This window comes from Oncorhynchus gorbuscha, linkage group LG13 (genome assembly GCF_021184085.1).
Source record: "Oncorhynchus gorbuscha isolate QuinsamMale2020 ecotype Even-year linkage group LG13, OgorEven_v1.0, whole genome shotgun sequence".
Taxonomy (NCBI): Eukaryota; Metazoa; Chordata; class Actinopteri; order Salmoniformes; family Salmonidae; genus Oncorhynchus; species Oncorhynchus gorbuscha.
Genome location: NC_060185.1, coordinates 44,747,165 through 44,767,482, shown reverse-complemented (window position 1 = coordinate 44,767,482; position 20,318 = coordinate 44,747,165). Strand labels below are relative to the sequence as shown.

Below are 20,318 nucleotides of genomic sequence, written 5' to 3'. Positions count from 1 at the left end.
TTCCTGAATTGAGTTCAAATTAAATCGACCCCAACACCCTTGTGTTCATTGGCATGTGGGTGAGTGTTATGTCAGAGGTCAGGCACCTCTGACATAGCCAGTAACCTAACCCCGGCAGTAGCTCGGTCTCTTTGAAGATGCAACAAGTTTCAAGTTCCCCAAGTCCCCAAACCCTTTCCTCAAGAGGCCAATCAAGTCTTTGTTTCTATAAACAAGCTGCCCCTGGCTCTTTCCGATGTTCCAATAAGGACGCAACATAATAATAAGCATGACGGTTCATCAGATTGGGACAACAACACAAAGTCCCAACACACTCCTGCTGCTGCACAATCATGCTGACTGTTGTGGGAGCATAGCTACTCACCTACATTGTGATGTGATTGTGAAGAGAGGTGATTTGGTAGGGGGGGGGGGGCAGAAAAGGGTCTCAAGGGACCTAATCAGGGCATGTTGCCCTTAGCGCTGCACAAGTGGCTAAATGTGTCTTCTAGATGCAGTTAGAGAGAGGCGAGGGCAGGGACTCGTCGTCATTATAACAAGAACAACCTAGACTTCAACTGAGTTCTGTGGATTTGTATGATGTGGAGACTCTTTGCTCTTGTCAAACCAGAGGCACTTAGTGGCTTTAGTGTATTCCTCACTAGTCACATTTAGTGTTGTGTGAAGCTCTTCTGGGCAAGAGAGTCCCCCACAACTCTCCGAGGTAGACTAAGGGTTGTGTCTTGAGGTGTACTGAGGGTGTTTTTTGTGTGTCCACAGGCCCACAGAGAGGGAGCGCACGGAGAGGTTGATCAAGACTCGCCTCAGAGAGATCATGATGCAGAAAGACCTGGAGAATGTCACCTCCAAAGAGGTGGGTTGAAGACCTTGTCACACACACCATTACTGGTTCTAACAGGTTCTCTAATGGGTTATTTTTCAACACCGTTACCGATTGTTGGAGGACCAAAAAAAAGCCGATACCGATTATTGGAGGACCATAAAAAAGCCGATACTGATTAATCGGCCGATTTTAAATAAATAAATAAAAACAGTAAATATATATATATTTGTAATAATGATAATTACAACAATACTGAATAAACTTATTTTAACTTAATATAATACATCAATAAAATACATTTAGCCTCATAAATAATGAAACCTGTTCAATTTGGTTTAAATAATGCAAAAACAAAGTGTTGGAGAAGAAAGTAAAAGTGCAATATGTGCCATGTAAAAAAGCTAACGTTTAAGTTCCTTGCTCAGAACATGAGAACATATGAAAGCTGGTGGTTCCTTTTAACACGAGTCTTCAATATTCCCAGGTAAGAAGTTTTAGGTTGTAGTTATTATAGGAATATTTCTCGCTATACCATTTGTATTTCATATATCTTTGACTATTGGATGTTCTTATAGGTACTTTAGTATTGCCAGTGTAACAGTATAGCTTCCGTCCCTCTCCTCGCCTTTACCTGGGCTCGAACCAGAAACGCATCGACAACAGACACCCTCGAAGCAGCGTTACCCATGCAGAGCAAGGGGATCAACCACTCCAAGTCTGAGTGACGTTTGAAACGCTATTAGCGCGCTAACTAGCTAGCCATTTCACATCAGTTACAACAGCCCAATCTCGGGAGTTGATAGGCTTGAAGTCATAAACAGCTCAATGCTTGAAGCACAGTGAAGAGCTGCTGGCAAACGCACAAAAGTGCTGTTTGAATGAATGCTTACGAGCCTATCAAATCAGCTCTATCAAATCATAGACTTAATTATAACATAATATCACACAGAAATACGAGCCTTAGGTCATTAATATGGTCGAATCTGGAAACTATCATCTCAAACAAAACGTTTATTCTTTCACTGAAATACGGAACCGTTCCGTATTTTATCTAACGGGTGGCATCCATAAGTCTAAAAATTGTTGTTACATTGCACAACCTTCAATGTTATGTCATATTTGTGTAAAATTCTGGCAAATTAGTTCGCAACGAGCCAGGCGGCCCAAACTGTTGCATATATCCTGACTCTGCGTGCAATGAACGCAAGAGAAGTGACACAATTTCACCTGGTTAATATTGCCCGCTAACCTGCATTTCTTTTAGCTAATTATGCAGGTTTAAAAATATATACTTCTGTGTATTGATTTTAAGAAGGGCATTGATGTTTATGCTTGGGTACAGTCGTGCAACGATTGCTTTTTCCCGCTAATGCGCTTTTGTTAAATCATCCCCCGTTTGGCGAAGTTGGCTGTCTCTGTTAGGAAGAAATAGTCTTCACACAGTTCGCAACGAGCCAGGCGGCCCAAACTGCTGCATATACCCAGACTCTGTTGCAAGAGAAGTGACACAATTTCCCTAGTTGAAATAAATTAATGTTATCAGGCAATATTAACTAAATATGCAGGTTTAAAAATATATAATTGTGTATGAATTTTAACCTCTATAGGGTATGTGGGACGCTAGCGTCCCATCTGGCCAACATCCAGTGAGGTTGCAGAGAGCCAAATTCAATTACAGAAATGCTCATTATAAAAATTCAGAAAACAAAACATATTTTACATGGGTTTAAAGATTAACTTCTTGTTAAACCAACCAGTGTCATATTTATAAAATGCTTTTCGGCGAGAACATACCTAGCCCAGAACATACCTAGCCCAGAACATACCTAGCCCGGAACATACCTAGCCCGGAACATACCTAGCCCGGAACATACCTAGCCCGGAACAGCCCAGTTGACAAATTATTACAAACAGTTTATTTTTCTTCCCCCCACCTTTATTTAACCAGGTAGGCTAGTTGAGAACTAGTTCTCATTTACAACTGCGACCTGGCCAAGATAAAGCATAGCAGTGTGAACAGATAACAACACAGAGTTACACATGGAGTAAACAATAAGTCAATAACACAGTAGAAAAAAAGAGTATAAACATTGTGTGCAAAAGGCATGAGGAGGTAGGCGAATAATTACAATTTTGCAGATTAACACTGGAGTGATAAATGATCAGATGATCATGTACAAGTAGAGATATTGGTGTGCAAAAGAGCAGAAAAGTAAATGAATAAAAACAGTATGGGGATGAGTTAGGTAAAAATGGGTGGGCTATTTACCGATAGACTATGTACAGCTGCAGCGATCGGTTAGCTGCTCAGATAGCAGATGTTTGAAGTTGGTGAGGGAGATAAGTCTCCAAGTTCAGCTTCTTTTTTTTTTTTTTTTGGCAATTCGTTCCAGTCACAGGCAGCAGAGAACTGGAACGAAAGGTGGCCAAATGAGGTGTTGGCTTTAGGGATGATCAGTGATATACACCTGCTGGAGCGCGTGACCAGTGAACTGAGATAAGGCGGAGCTTTACCTAGCATGGACTTGTAGATGACCTGGAGCCAGTGAGTCTGGCGACGAATATGTAGCGAGGGCCAGCCGACTAGTGACAAAACGGATGGCACTATGATAAACTGCATCCAGTTTGCTGAGTAGAGTGTTGGAAGCAATTTTGTAGATGACATCGCCGAAGTCGAGGATCGGTAGGATAGTCAGTTTTACTAGGGTAAGTTTGGCGGCATGTGTGAAGGAGGCTTTGTTGCGGAATAGAAAGCCGACTCTAGATTTGATTTTCGATTGGAGATGTTTGATATGAGTCTGGAAGGAGAGTTTAGTCTAGCCAGACACCTAGGTATTTGTAGTTGTCCACATATTCTAGGTCAGAACCGTCCAGAGTAGGGATGCTCGTCAGGCGTGCGGGTGCAGGCAGTGAACGGTTGAAAAGCATGCATTTGGTTTTTACTAGCATTTAAGAGCAGTTGGAGGCCACGGAAGGCGTGTTGTATGGCATTGAAGCTCGTTTGGAGGTTAGATAGCATAGTGTCCAAGGACGGGCCGGAAGTATATAGAATGGTGTCGTCTGCGTAGAGGTGGATCAGGGAATCGCCCGCAGCAAGAGCAACATCATTTGATATATACAGAGAAAAGAGTCGGCCTGAGAATTGAACCCTGTGGCACCCCCATAGAGACTGCTAGAGGACCGGACAACATGCCCTCCGATTTGACACACTGAACTCTGTCTGCAAAGTAGTAACCAGCCAAGCAGAAGCGTTAAACTCAGAAATGGAGATAAAATTAATAAATGAATTCATTTACTCAATAAATGTTCCTTTTGTTCGATGAAGTCTCTTTATATCCAAAAACCTCTGTTTTGTTAGCGTGTTTTCGTCAAAATCCACAGGCTCAAACTCAGTCAAAACAATCAGACAAAAAATCCAAATTGTATCCGTAAAGTTCATAGAAACATGTCAAACGATGTTTATATTCAATTCTCAGGTTGTTTTCTAGCCTAAATGATCTATAATATTTCAATCCTGTGTAGCTCAGTTGGTAGAGCATGGCGCTTGTAACGCCAGGGTAGTGGGTTCGATCCCCGGGACCACCCATACGTAGAATGTATGCACACATGACTGTAAGTCGCTTTGGATAAAAGCGTCTGCTAAATGGCATATATTATATTATTATATTATATATATTACAATAACGTCATCAATATAAAAGGTAAACAAGAAATGCACATGCACCTGATAAATCTCTGCGTCACGTTAGGGTCCACTCGTTCAGACTGGTCTTACTCCCTCATTTATAAGAATACAAGCCTGAAACGATTTCTAAAGACTGTTGACATCTAGTGGAAGGCATAGGAACTGCAAATGGAGTCCTAAGTCAATGGATACTGTAATGGCAAAACTACAAAACAAAAAACCACTTCCTGAATGTATTTTTCTCAGGTTTTCGCCTGCTAAATCAGTTTTGTTATACTCGGACACTATTTTAACAATTTTGGAAACTTTAGAATGTTTTCTATCCAAATCCACCAGTTATCTGCATATCATATCTTCTGGGCCCGGGTAGCAGGCCGTTTAATTTGGGCATGCTTTTCATCCAAAATTCCGAATGCTGCCCCCTACCCTAGGGAGGTTAAGGCATTGATGTTTATGGTTAGGTACACGTTGGAGCAACGACAGTCCTTTTCTTCGAATGCGCACCGCATCGATTATATGCAACGCAGGACACGCTAGATAAACTAGTAATATCATCAATCATGTGTAGTTATAACTAGTGATTATGATTGTTTTTTATAAGATAAGTTTAATGCTAGCTAGCAACTTACCTTGGCTTCTTACTGAATTTGCGTAACAGGCAGGCTCCTCGTGGAGTGCAGTGAGAGGCAGGTGGTTAGAGCGTGGACTAGTTAACTGTATTTTGCAAGATTGAATCCCCGAGCTGACAAGGAACTGTGGGTTAACTGCCTTGTTCAGGGGCAGAATGACAGAACCCACTGTTCCTAAGCCGTCATTGAAAATAAGTATGTGTTTTGAACTGACTTGCCTAGTTAAATAAAGGTGTAAAAAATATATATATAATCGGTGTCCAAAATTTTTCGATTTGTTATGAAAACTTGAAATCGGCCTTAATTAATCAGCCATTCCGATTAATCGATCGACCTCTAGTTCTAATGGGTTCTCTACGGGTTCTCTACTGGTTCTTCAGATTCGCACAGAGCTGGAGATGCAGATGGTGTGCAACCTTCGGGAGTTCAAGGAGTTTATTGACAACGAGATGATCGTCATCCTGGGTCAGATGGACAGCCCCACAGAGATCTTTGACCATGTTTACCTGGTAAGAACACAGTCAAGGACTGCATGGCCCCTATTCCCTATATAGTGCACTACTTTAGTCAAGGACTGGCACCCTATTCCCTATATAGTGCACTACTTTTATGTCACCTTCCTCTTTTTGTCCCTTTTCTGCCTGTTTGTCTGTCTGCTGATATCTGTAAGATTCTGTCGAGTTTGACTTTAATTCTGTTTTTGTATCCAGGGCTCTGAGTGGAACGCTTCAAACTTGGAGGAGCTGCAGACCAGCGGGTAAGAGACCATTCTGACGTGTCTATCATCATGTCAGACTGTTGGTTGCTGTGATAGTTGCAGCACAGTTTCAATACGTGGTCGAAATTCCAGTTCTCCGTTTCATTCCTTCAGTGTGAGGTACATCCTCAATGTGACGCGTGAGATCGACAACTTCTTCCCAGGCATTTTTGAGTACCACAACATCCGCGTGTACGACGAGGAGGCCACCAACCTGCTGGAGTACTGGAACGACACCTACAAGTTCATCACCAAGGCCAGGTAAGAGCTCTGATTTGATGCACTTCATTAGGTGTCCTTGAGTGTCTTGAAAGCCATCTGTCAAAGAAAATGTATTATTATTAAATAGGTTTCAGGGGATTCTCTTTCAATTTACAACTTTTTTGGTTAAGTATAATTTTTTTGTATTTTTGTGACGTTCTGAATGATCTATAACAGCGGTAATTCAACTCTTACACTACGAGGTCCGGAGCCTGCTGGCTTTCTGTTCTACCCGAATTAATTGCACCCACCTGTTGTCCCAGGTCTAAATCAGTCCCTGATTAGAGGGCAACAAGCAGAAGAACTGGCTTTGAGGTCCAGATTTCAGTTTGAAGGCTCTATACCATAACCATAAGACCCTATATCAATACAAGATACAATACTGTATATCATAATCAGTTTGTCTTCTGCATCTCTGCCTTTGTCCTCTTCACTCCCTCTAACCTGTGCCCTGTGCTCCCCTATTAGGAAAGCAGGGGCTAAGTGCCTGGTCCACTGTAAGATGGGTGTGAGTCGCTCGGCTTCCACGGTGATCGCTTACGCCATGAAGGAGTACGGCTGGGACCTGGAGAGGGCCTTCGACTACGTCAAGGAGCGCCGCGGCGTCACCAAGCCCAACCCCTCCTTCATGAAGCAGCTGGAGGAGTACCAGGGTATCCTGCTGGCCAGGTAGACACACACCACACACAGCTCTCACATTCTGGGCCCCACACACAGCTCTCACATTTTGGGCCCCACACACAGCTCTCACAGACACCTTTCCTCCTCCTTTCTCCGTAGTAAACAGAGGCATAACAAGTTGTGGCGCTCCCACTCGGACAGCGACCTCTCAGAGCGCCACGAGTCTCCGCTGTGTAAGATGGGCCCTCCCAGCCACACCCTGGGCCTCTCGGACCCACACAACAACAACAATGGCCCCACGCCCTCCCTGCAACACTTCCTGTTCCAGGCGCTTGGTGCTGCCAATGACCCCGACAACAAGTCCAAGGGCTCCCACATCTCAGACACACAGTCGGAGCCCGTCCGACTCACCCGCTCACTCTCCCACTCTCCTGGTCCGCCAGCCTCCAACGGTCTGTGTGACTCCCGGGAGAGACTCTTTTCTCGAGGGCGAGGACCCCGCCAGGACTCCTTCCTCCCACGGGCGGTCACGGTGGTGCCCGAGGAGAGAACGGACAACTCTGCTCTGGCGGAGGTGGCCGTGACTGTGCCAATCACCGCCGTCCCCCATCCTCCTCCCTCACTGCATATCCTCCCTCCTTCTCCCTTCCCCCAGCCACTGGCCAAACCCCTCCATCTAGGTTTGAGCACACAGTTGTCCAGTCCTGTGCCTAAACAGAAATCCCAGAGTGTAGAGCTGACCCTGGATCTGCCTGACCACAGCAGCTCAGAGGTCGTATCTCAGGACACCCTGGAGTCCAGCGACGACTCGGACACCTTGGGACGCTCCCTGTCGGACCCGCTGAGCGAGAGGGGGGACAGTGTCAGTATGATGTCCCCAGGGATCCCCATGGCCGTGAGCCCTCTCACCCCAACAACGCCTGGGTCTTTAGGACCCTACGCCAACGATGACAACAACAACCCCTGCGGCGACACAGACACTATCCTCGCTAACCCCGTCGATGCCACATGCGTCACCACGTCCTCCAACCTCGGAACGGACAGCATCGACTTCTTCAGCGCCCGTGAGAAATTCCTGGGCCTGTCCCAAGACGGAAAGACCCGGATTCTTTCCGAGCAGATGGCTCAGAGGACACCTCAGTTGCGGTGCCCCAGCCAGGAGCTGCAGCCGCTGTCCCCCGAGAACCCTGCTGGAGCACTGCCACCACTGCCAAGCACAGAGGAAGAGGAGCAGGGAAAGGTGAGGCGGCCATTTTATTTTATTTACACTGAAATTAGAATTATGAATTCCTGCCATCTATCTAATGCCTTCAGAGCTCCACAGCCCTGCTGAGAGTTACTGAGTGATTTTAAACAAGATCCTCAATGGAGACAGTCAATCGAATGAATTGTGATCGAGCAACACAATGATATGTCTTTGGGGATGGTTTGTACAATACTGCCACCTATTGGAAGTATCGGGGCCCTACGTGTCAAATGTCTCAGACTTGAAGTACTGATTTAGGATCAGTTCTGCCTTTTTGATCACAGTGAATAAGATTATCTTGTCAGGGGGACCTGATCCTAGGTCAGTGCTCTGAGGCGCTTGATCTACATACGGCCCCAGACCTTTTGAGACGGCCATTGTCGACGGACTTTGTAATAGTGGTGTCATTCTCTTTCTTTCTATAAAATGTCATTTGGTAGCGTTTAGTGACGCCCCCCCAGCATTAATACACAGCTAACTGTGCTTAGCTATCATCCAAACCATTCTGTGTTCCGTCTCCATCTCAGAGTTCCCCCCATACGGAGGACGGTAGCGACCGAGCCAGTCAAGAAAAAGCCTCGTCACCTCCCCATCACGACAACTGCGTGTCAGTCCGCCATATTGTCACAGAGATAGAGTCCATATCCCACCCGCCGGTGGCGGCGCCCCTCTCCTCCACCCAGCCGGCCCCCCACAGCCCACAGCAGCTGCGCCCAGACGACTGGGACGAGGAGACCCCATTGACCTCACCCTCCTCCTACCCACAATCCCCCTCCACGCCTCCCTTAGATTGGCCGGCCGGCTCGGTGCGCAGGGCCACCAAACAGCTAGAGCAAAGGCTGAGGCAGGAGCTGGACTTAACTCTCAGCAATATGTCTACCCAACGCTCCCCTCTCCACTCCCCCAGTGCAGAGTTCCACCCCACGGGCTCCCCTCTCCACTCCCCCAGTGCAGAGTTCCACCCCACGGGCTCCCCTCTCCACTCCCCCAGTGCAGAGTTCCACCCCACGGGCTCCCCTCTCCACTCCCCCAGTGCAGAGTTCCACCCCACGGGCTCCCCTCTCCACTCCCCCAGTGCAGAGTTCCACCCCACGGGCTCCCCTCTCCATACGCCAAGCACGGACTGCCCACCCCTCCTCCACCCCACGGGCTCCCCTCTCCACTCCCCCAGTGCAGAGTTCCACCACAGACTGCCCCAAGCACGGACTGCCCAGCCTACCACAGGCTGCCCCCCTGCTCCTGAGCAAGGAAGACCTCTGAACGAGGCTTTCACTGTGTCTGCAGAGCCCAAAGGAGAGACTGAGCAGGGAGGGTTTGTCGTCTCAGTCATGGACGTTGCCCCTTCCTTCTCTCACTACCCAGATGCCCGCCACACCCCTAAGCCCATCCCAATCATCGCGTGCTCTTCCTTAGAGCCTTCTAGGGTCCAGCCCCAGGCCCCCCCTGCACTGCTGTGGCTGGAGGGGGTGACGGCCCTTGACTCAGACACGGATGGCCCCTCCCCTCCCCCGCCCCACCACGGAAGGCTGGCACGCAGCAGTGAGGAACTGGAGAAGATCCAGGAGACTCTGAGGGAGCTGCAGGCCTTCCTGTACGATGCGGGGGGCCTGGGGGCTGGAGAGAGACCTGGTCAGGGGAAGCATCACGGGGAGACTCCTGTGTGGCAGAGGGCCATGGAGATCGAGGCGCGGATCCGCCAGGCGGGCCTCACGCCCCCCTCCTTGATGAAGCGCTCAGCCTCGCTGGCCAAGCTTGACTGCCTGGAGCTGTCAGCCAACGACCTGAATGACTGGGACCTACGGCCCACTACCGCCAGCCCTCATGGACCCCAATTGATGCCCACCCCTCACCCCCGCTCCCACCATCACCCCAGTCCAGAAGATGTTTCCAAGAAGCAGCGGGTGTTGTCCAGGGCCCCCCTAGGGGGGGTGTACCCACTGGACTCAGAAAGGACTGATAGGGGCTCCCAGAGAGCAGGGAGTGATCCACCCTGTCTCTCCTCAACTCCATGTCTTGTTCTTCAAGGGGATGAGGAGCTAGAGACAGACCCCTCCCCCCGGCTCACCTGCACCCAGTCCCCGGCAGGTGCTCCCGACATCACTATGACAACCGCGCAGCAGCAGCCCCGCGGGAAGAGTCACCCGCTGCGGCGGCTCCGCAAGGCTGCCGACAAGAAACGGACTGCCACTGTTCTCTACCACACCATGTGACCTCACTGCACTCGGCCCTAGTGCGAGTGTGTGGTGTCCTAGGCCCTACATGTGCATTATGGTCCAGACTGTCCCCCTTGGGCCCTTGTCTGTAGTATGTGTGTGTGCACTGACTAGCTGTGTTGGACTCTATGTAATCTGTTAGTGTTCAGGTGAATGCTGACTCTGGATGTTTGTGTTACTGTAGGTGCTTACCCCCCCCTTTTTATCGTTTCTAAACAGTTGTAATTTCTACAACTAAAAAGAGGGGGCTGTTTCTCAAAGAACATGCACTTTACTCTTATTTTTACCTTTTTATTTTATTTTTTATTTTTTTATTTTCTTCCCAGGGGAGTCTTTTTGCACTGATTTATATGGTAGCCTGTCTGTGTAAGTCACATATTTTATTCTTCTTTTCAACAAGACAACGTTCATCTTTTTTTTATCCTGTTCTTAGCTGTGACTATTAAAGAAACAAAAGTACCTATATCATGACTCCTGTGATTCCTTATTGAAATCAAGAGGATGTTTTTTTAGGAGATCCCCCCCTAGGGTGCACTACGTTCAGTTGTAATAATAATAATAATAATAATAATAATATATGCCATTTAGCAGACGCTTTTATCCAAAGCGACTTACAGTCATGTGTGCATACATTCTACGTATGGGTGGTCCCGGGGATCGAACCCACTACCCTGGCGTTACAAGCACCATGCTCTACCAACTGAGCTACACAGGACCGCTGTGGAGTGTTGCAGATAGGAAGGTCCTGAATAGAGACGACATGGTTCCTTAGTCTACATGTCAGAGGCATGTTTGTTCCACATAACATATTTCTATGCAAACATTCCTCAAAGTTGTGGCCTGCTGAACTCATCCCTGTTTCAACAGCCCCACCTTATGTTGAGGATCTCTGTCTTTTCATCCCCCATGTGGACAGGACAGGAAGTGCCAGTAAAGTTGGGGAGGAGACACTGGCTGGCTCTACCTCATTTTGGTTTTCTGTGATTCCTCACATCCGATCTCCTCACCTTCCTCTCAAATGTCCAAAAGAAGGTCCAAGGTCCCACTCTGAAGTGTTTTGAGAAATATCCAGCCTCTACATGTAAGTAATGTTTCCCTAAGGTAGTGAAGTCTGCACTGCAAAATATTTAACGCTGACAATTTTACTCCCCCCCGCTTCATCAATTTTTAATTAAAATGGTCTCGGATTTAGGTTTCCAGCCTCCCAGATGAACCCTGTGTAGATCAGACGCTATCATACTGGAAAGCTTTCAAGTAATCTGCCTCGTATGAATGAACCGTAACGCCTGCCCCTAAAACTCAGTAGTTTAACTAAAATGTTGAAATATTAGTGAAATAGTACACCAAAACATTTTTAATGGGTTTATTATGGAAGTTCAATATTTGCCCTCTGCAATGTGGTCAACGGAGTGGAATGTGTTTTACATGAGGTGTCTCATCCTTGGTGCAGATGTTTGGTTTAGCTCCCTCCTGTATACTGGAGATGTTAACGTCCCAAATGGCACCCTGTGCACTATGTAGTGCACAACTTTTTGGCTACGGCCATATGGGCCCCGGTCAAAAGTAGTGTACTATATAGGGAATAGGGTGCCATTTCGCTTTTGGGACGCATGTTATTTATCCCCTCTGTCTTTTTAAGGATTCTCTGTTTGCAGCATTGAGCCCCTCTTAGTGGTTTTAATGTTCATTGAGGTTGCCACTATTCCAGACTGCTTACAGCTGAATCATATTGGAATTCTTTGGCTGGATGCTACATATAATAGCACACTTCATTGCTGTGTTGTCTTGTCTTCCCAAAATAACAGGAGCCAAAGGGCCCTTGGTTGTCACGGTGAACTGTTACCCGTGGCGTGAAGTGATGTCAAGTACGTTGAAGCGCCGCCAGAAAAATCAGATTTGTTTTTAAAGATGGTGGATGTGAATGCAGCTCAAAACAGCCTCTCTGTCAGGTTCCTAGGCTGTGCTTGTGCTTTTACTTCTGTCAGTTGGTGAGCTGGCTAGTAGGTAGGGTATCAATCACCCAATTATGTGTATAAACCCTGGATTGCTGATGCTATGTAATGGCCAATGAGAGACTTTGAAGCCACCGGCCGCCATACTGGTACTCCTCAGAAGGAGCAGTCCTCCATAGGAATGAATGGAATTCTACAGTATTTCAATAAATGTTTCAAGAACAAAATGCCATGTTTAAGCATTTCTTTGTTATAGTGGGGATAGGAACATTAGAACTCTATTAAAACATGTACTTTAGTGACCACAAAGTCAGGATGCCCATTTGAAACACGGCACACTACACAGGGCAATGTCCACAATCACTACCCTGGGGCTTTTAAAAAGAGTGCCCCTACTGGCCCTCCAACACCACTTCCAGCAGCATCTGGTCTCCCATCCAGTGACCAACTGTGACCAACCAAGATGAGTTTCACAGGCAAGCCAGCAGTGGTATGCAGAGTGGTATGCTACTGGCACAAAACACAGTATATTCAGATCAGCCATGGTACTGGTTGTCATAAACTCAGTGGTGGAAAAAGTATTCAGTTGTCATATTGGAGTAAAAAGAAAGATCCCTTAATAGAAAATGACTAAAGGTTTAGTCATCCAGTAAAATACAACTTGAGTAAAAGTATTTGGTTTTAAAAGTAGTGAAGTATCAAAAGTATAAACCATTTCGAATTCCATATACTAAGCAAACCAGACGGTATAATTCCTATTTTATTTATTGACGGACAGCCAGGGGCACACTCACGCTCAGACATAATTTACAAACAAACATTTGTGTTTAGTGAGTCCACCAGATCAGACAGTATGGATGTTCTCGAAGTGTTTTCCTTATCGTCAAAATGTAACAAGTACTTTTGGGTGTATGTAGTAAAAAGTATATTTTCTTTAGGAATGTAGTAAAGTAAAAGTTAGCAAAAATATAAATAAAGTGCAGATACTCAAACTACTTAAGTAGTACTTAAATATAGTTGACTAAGTACTTTACACCAATGTTTCAATTGCAGTGAAGATTATGCTGGTTTATACAGGTTATAGTATTGCCTGTTCCATGATGACATCCAGAGTAATTCTTAAGGACTTTTTCTTATCGTATAATTTTAACAGAACGTAGAACATCACTTTTAGACACTGGTTTGGTCCTGGAGATAAGTCATCTGATAAATTGTGAATGTTTAATGAAGGTAACAGGAATACCACAGACGTTCCAAAAAAAAGAGTAGTTTTATTGACTTCCTTACATACGCCACAAAATGTTTCATTGCCTTTAGCTCCTACTTTGTGAAAACCAGCCACTTAAAATAATAACCTGGCAAGCTAAACAAGAAATAGGAGTATGAACCAGACTCCTAATTTGTGCTGATGTCCTAATGTTCTTTGTTTTCAAAGTTTAAAAAAACAAGCAACTTGTGACAAAGAAATGAACACCCACACAAGTGTCGGCCATGCTGAAATGTCACACAAGTACCACTCCACTCCCCACGCAGACAAACACATCACAGCTCCATTCATATCGAGTGCAGAGGCTTTTTTTTCAGTAAAATAAACTCACAAAGCTCACCATGAAACTAATCTCCACCAGTCCCCATGTATGTCATCTCCTATTCTCTCTGTCTCACCTCTCCCTTCACAACAGAAACCTACAATATATGTGCTCCCTGTAATAACCTCCATGAAAAAGATGGACCTACACTGAACAAAAATCTAAACGCAACATGTAAAGCATTGGTCCCATGTTTCGTGAGTTGAAATAAAAGATCCCAGAAATGTTCCATACGCACAAAAAGATTATTTCGCTCATATTTTGTGAACAAATTTGTTTGCATCCCTGTTAGTGAGCATTTCTCCGAGATAATCCATCCACCTGACAGATGTGACACATCAAGAAGCTGATTAAACAGCATGATCATTACAAAACCTTGTGCTGAGGACAATAAAAGGCCACTCTAAAATGTGCAGTGTTGTCATGACACAATGCCAGAGATGTCTCAGGTTTTCAGGGAGCGTGCAGTTGACTGCAGGAATGTCCACTAGATCTCTTGCCTGAGAATGTAATGTGTATTACTCTACCATAAGCCTCCAATGTCACATGTTTTTTTTAGTAGTATGTTCAACTGGCCTCACAACCGCTGACTACGTGTAACCATGCCAGTCCTTGACCTCTATATCTGGCTCTGGCTTCTTCACCTGCGGGATCGTCTGGAGACCAACCACCCGGACAGCTGATGAAACTGTGGGTTTGCACAACCGAAGAATTTCTGCACAAACTGTCAGAAACCGTCTCAGGGAAGCTCATCTGCGTGCTCGTCGTCCTCACCAGGGTCGTAACCGACTTCAGTGGGAAAATGTTCACCTTCGATGGCCACTGGCATGCTGGAGAAGTGTGCTCTTCACGGATGAATCCTGGTTTCAACTGTACCGGGCAGATGACAAACAGCCTGATCAACTCTATGCGAAGGAGATGTGTCGTGCTGCATGAGGCAAATGGTCACATCAGATACTGACTGGTTTTCTAATCTATGCCCCTACTTTTTTTTAAGGTATCTGTGACCAATAGATACACATCTGTATTCACAGTCATGTGAAATCCATAGATTAGGACCTACTGAATTGATTTGAATTGACTGATTTCCTCAAATGAACTGTAACTCAGTAAAATCTTTGATATTGTTGCGTTTATATTTTTGTTCAGTATGTATTCATTCATGTGTAGCCATATAGTGTAGGTCATGGTTATATCATATTAACATGAACTGTCATAGTGTTATCATATTAACATGAACTCCTGTCATAGTGTTATCATATTAACATGAACTCCTGTCATAGTGTTATCATATTAACATGAACTCCTGTCATAGTGTTATCATATTAACATGAACTCCTGTCATAGTGTTATCATATTAACATGAACTCCTGTCATAGTGTTATCATATTAACATGAACTCCTGTCATAGTGTTATATCAATATGAACTCCTGTCATAGTGTTATATTAACATGAACTCCTGTCATAGTGTTAACATGAACTCCTGTCATAGTGTTATCATATTAACATGAACTCCTGTCATAGTGTTATCATATTAACATGAACTCCTGTCATAGTGTTATCATATTAACATGAACTCCTGTCATAGTGTTATCATATTAACATGAACTCCTGTCATAGTGTTATATTAACATGAACTCTACAGGGTTTTTATTCTATCTACATATTAGAACCACAAACAGTCAAGATTCCATCCAGTGTAAATACAGTACGTTTCGATTTTGCGCAAATCAAAGGGGGAGGGGGATGTAGCAATTATTAAAAATGAGGAAGTAATAGGGTATGTCAACATCCCACCACTTTGACCCACCTGACACAGAGGGCAGTATTCATTAGGGCACACTATAGCAGAATTATTTGCAACAGTAAGCGAAAACAAGTGTTTCTTATTAGACAATTTCAAGTAGGTCGTCCCTGTTTCATTACATTTTCTTTCATTTGGTGACTAATGAATAAGACCCAGGTCTGTGAAGTGGACACAAACCCTATCCCCCAATCACGGGACTGTTTATTAACGCATGGCCTTCACACACAAACACAATTTGTATTACCCTAGCACCACTGATGTGGTCGGTCAATGTAGCATTCCAGAAAAGTGTTTCTTCTTGTTTCTTGTTGTAAACTTGCACTGACTGTGAGTGCAGAGTGGCACCAGAGAGTAGTGAGTCTGTACTGTAGCTGTATCAGCACTGTAGAGCCCTGTTGTGCCACACAGACAGGCTCTTATTGAAGGAGCGCATTGGGAACGGGGATATGGGACGGTCGGAGGAGCAAGGCTGCCACAGCCAGGAGTAGGGTGCTCCTATTGACAACCTTCTCTGCACCTCCTCCTTCTCCTCCTACAGCCCATCTGGCCAATCAGGCTCTCATTTCTCCATGAGTGACAGCTGGATGGTCCGCTGCAGCTCCTCCTCCTCTTGCCGTCGCCGTAGTTCGGCCTCTGCCTGCTCCCGTGCCGACAGCTCCATGGCCAGGCGGAGCTGCTGGTCGTAGCTGCAGGCTGCGGGGGGCTTCTTGGTGGGCGTGTTACAGAGGCTGGCTGGAGGGCAAGGCTTGTGCTGAGGAGTCCTGGAGGAGGAGGAGGGTGTGGGGGAGGAGACAATGGGGTTGGAAACCTGGTTATTGCATAAGGAGAATATAGCAATTGACAGTGACCGTGGAAATGGTTGACAAATATGGTGGACCTAGATTTATTTTTGACCGGACTTAATTGGAGTAAGAAAGAGGTTGTCATGTGCACGCACGTATGTATGTGTACATGCAAACACACATCAACACAGAGACACACACAAACACACATCAACACAGAGACACACGCAAACACACATCAACACAGAGACACACGCAAACACACATCAACACAGAGACACACGCAAACACACATCAACACAGAGACACACACAAACACACATCAACACAGAGACACACGCAAACACACATCAACACAGAGACACACACAAACACACATCAACACAGAGACACACGCAAACACACATCAACACAGAGACACACACAAACACACATCAACACAGAGACACACACAAACACACATCAACACAGAGACACACGCAAACACACATCAACACAGAGACACACGCAAACACACATCAACACAGAGACACACGCAAACACACATCAACACAGAGACACACAAACACACATCAACACAGAGACACACACAAACACACATCAACACAGAGACACACAAACACACATCAACACAGAGACACACACAAACACACATCAACACAGAGACACACACAAACACACATCAACACAGAGACACACACAAACACACATCAACACAGAGACACACACAAACACACATCAACACAGAGACACACACAAACACACATCAACACAGAGACACACACAAACACACATCAACACAGAGACACACACAAACACACATCAACACAGAGACACACACAAACACACATCAACACACACAAACACACATCAACACAGAGACACACACAAACACACATCAACACAGAGACACACACAAACACACATCAACACACGAGACACACAAACACAAACATATTTGTTTTACTATCCTTGTGAAGACCAAACAATTGATTCCTTTCAAAATTGTAATTTCCCCTAACCTTAAACCCAAACCTAACCCCTTATTCTAACTCTAATTGTAACACTAAACCTATCCCCTAATTCCAACTATAATTGTAACACTAAACCTAACCCCTGAGCCTAAAAGAGCTTTTTTTCCTCGTGAAGACCGGTAAAAATGTCCCCACTTATCTGAATTTTATCCTTAGTAAAGGTTAGTAAAACCACACACACACACACACACACACACACACACACACACACACACACACACACACACACACACACACACACACACACACACACACACACACACACACACACACACACACTCCAGCAGATATATCTCACTGGTCACCCCCAAAGCCAATTCTTCCTTTGGCTGCCTTTCCTTCCAGTTCTCTGCTGCCAATGACTGGAACAAACTGCAAAAATATCTGAAGCTGGAGATTCATATCTACCTCACTAGCTTTAAGCACCAGCTGTCAGAGCAGCTCACAGATCACTGCACCTATACATAGCTCATCTGTAAATAGCCCATCCAATCTAACTCATCCCCATACTATATTTATTTATTTTGCTCCTTTGCACCCCAGTATCTCAACTTGCACATTCATCCTCTGCACATCCTACCATTCCAGTGTTTAATTGCTATATTGTAATTACATCGCCACCATGGCCTATTTATTGCCTTACCTCTCTTATCTTACCTCATTTGCACATACTGTATATAGACTTTTTCTACTGTATTATTGACTATATGTTTGTTATTCCATGTGTAACTCTGTGTTGTTGTATGTGTCAAACTGCTCTGCTTTATCTTGGTCAGGTCGCAGTTGCAAATGAGAACTTGTGCTCAACTAGCCTACCTGGTTAAATAAAGGTGAAATAAAATACACACACACACACACACACACACACACACACACACACACACACACACACACACACACACACACACACACACACACACACACACACACACACACACACACACACACACACACACAGCTAGTTTGAGTTGATTTAGCATGCAGTGTATTGTTTCCAGAGAGGGCATACAGGAGAGAGGCAAATCTACTATATATCAGTGGGGGCCAGTCACTCAGAGTGTATGAGGTGGGGGCCAGTCACTCAGAGTGTATGAGGTGGGGGCCAGTCACTCAGAGTGTATCTATTGTATGAGGTGCAGGCAAAGACAACAGTGTGTGCATGAATGGGAGTGAGTCAACAGTGACATTGTGTGCTGTGAACGCAGCCAGGAAGCTCCCTGGCCTCCAGTGTGCTGGAGAAGGGCGAGCCGAGGCTAAAGTAAACAAAGGCTGAGTAGGATAGCGAGTCGAGTGCGGAGAAAGCGCAGACCTTTGCAGGCGACTGGGGTCACAGGGAAGAGTACGTGTGCTGGGCTTGCTGTTGGTCAGCGCCTCCCAGATAGTCACCTAGACACACACCAGGACGTAGACAGACAGAGTCAGAGAGATAGTCAACAAGACTCACCAAAGGCTCTTGTAATTTCAATGTTTCAAGCTCAGTGTTGACAGTGGATTATGCCATAGGATACTGAGTCAACTGTTTGTCTAGCTAGCTGATAGGATAGATTTATACTACGTCTTCACAGTGTATGTGGTATTTGTAGATCTTTGCACAACTGTACACACTACTAATGCGATGTGCCTGTAGTTGATTAACATCCCGAACGAGCCCCCGAAATATGGTATTACTTTAGAGTTAAGGTTACTAGACTACCGTACCTTATGTTCCAGTTAGGAACCAAGAGGACTACCATCATACCTTACTTCATGTTCATTAGGCACCAAATGGCAGGAAACAAACTAAAACATGTAGGGACTACCTGCACTTGCCCAATAAGAAACGCTCATTTTAATTTTCCGTTGCAAAAAGTTTTCCAATGTTTTTCTTTGTGTTCTTTAATGAAGACGAGCCAGGTTTTGAGATGGCAGTAAGCCCTATGAGGGGCCAGAGTGAGTCTGACCTGGTCGTACTCCGAGCCAGCCTCCAGCAGACTCTGTTGGATGGCAAACTGCAGCAGGTCCTCCTCCTCATCACCACGCATGTTGTTTGCCCTCTGGTTGCCTCCCAGCACAGTGTAACCCTGAGGGGGCTCGAACACACACGGAGGGATCTCCCCTCCACGACACGATGCTGCATAGAGGGAGAGACACGGCACAGGAGTGATGGGATGTTATGGGTCATTCCTGAATTGCTGTGGCATTTGCGTCCCTTGCCTTAATAACAATGAAAAACACTTTAAAATTCCAAATAGTTACACATCATACTTTTTACATCATGTTTTTTAAATTTTATTAACTGTTTGTCAATTATGCAACATAATGCAAGTATTTATACTGCAAGACTCTGTTTATGCATTGTTTAAAGTACTTAGAACAATTGGCTTGTCCAAGAAGCGATGAGTAGAGTTGTAGTGACATGTTTTTGGGATAGAGATAGCCATCTATTATTTTGAATGGTAAGAAGTGAACTAAAGTATTTAATATATTGTAAAGGCCACTAAAAAGAAAGAAAGATATTAAAATAAATTCACTCATTATGAAGATACACAAGGACCTTGAGTATTCCCTCCAGTGGAAAACGGAAGGGGGAGGGGTTTATATTAAAGAAAAATTATTAGCCAATCACACCCTTTTAGAATGTCATACTTTTGAAGACTCCAATGATAATTTGGTAACGCCTAAATACAAAGTGTCATTGGTGGTACTCAATTTAAATTAAGGGGAAATTATATTGTGAGTAAAAATATGAAACATATCACTTTAGTAAATTATTTTTTACTCATGAATGATTGGGGATTTTTTTTTTTTTTTTTTTGCCTATATAGACATACACAAACGTAATTATTATTCATGACCTGGCCATAAACAATAACTGGTAATGCTGCATAGTTTTAGAAAGGTCTGGAACTCACCTTTCTGGTAATAATAGTTATACATAT

General features: G+C 45.0%; 2 protein-coding genes across 4 annotated transcripts in view; one reads left to right on the top strand and one right to left on the bottom strand.

Annotated features, from left to right (window-relative positions):
* LOC123992319 (protein phosphatase Slingshot homolog 2-like) overlaps positions 1-10,700 on the top strand; it is a 39,034-nt gene extending 28,334 nt beyond the window's left edge. Inside the window, exons 9-15 of the mRNA XM_046293474.1 lie at positions 760-853; positions 5,518-5,646; positions 5,848-5,894; positions 6,009-6,155; positions 6,624-6,824; positions 6,936-8,016; positions 8,550-10,700. Of these exons, the coding sequence (XP_046149430.1) occupies positions 760-853; positions 5,518-5,646; positions 5,848-5,894; positions 6,009-6,155; positions 6,624-6,824; positions 6,936-8,016; positions 8,550-10,232 (3,382 nt within the window). The 3' untranslated portion in view covers positions 10,233-10,700. The remainder of the gene's footprint in view (positions 1-759; positions 854-5,517; positions 5,647-5,847; positions 5,895-6,008; positions 6,156-6,623; positions 6,825-6,935; positions 8,017-8,549) is intronic.
* A 4,560-nt stretch (positions 10,701-15,260) lies between these two features.
* LOC123992965 (ankyrin repeat domain-containing protein 13B-like) overlaps positions 15,261-20,318 on the bottom strand; it is a 40,601-nt gene continuing 35,543 nt past the window's right edge. For all 3 annotated transcript variants that reach the window (XM_046294646.1, XM_046294644.1, XM_046294645.1), the window contains exons 13-15: positions 19,341-19,510; positions 18,710-18,786; positions 15,261-16,345 (exon numbers count right to left, since the gene is read on the bottom strand). In XM_046294646.1, the coding sequence (XP_046150602.1) occupies positions 16,144-16,345; positions 18,710-18,786; positions 19,341-19,510 (449 nt within the window). In that variant the 3' untranslated portion in view covers positions 15,261-16,143. The remainder of the gene's footprint in view (positions 16,346-18,709; positions 18,787-19,340; positions 19,511-20,318) is intronic.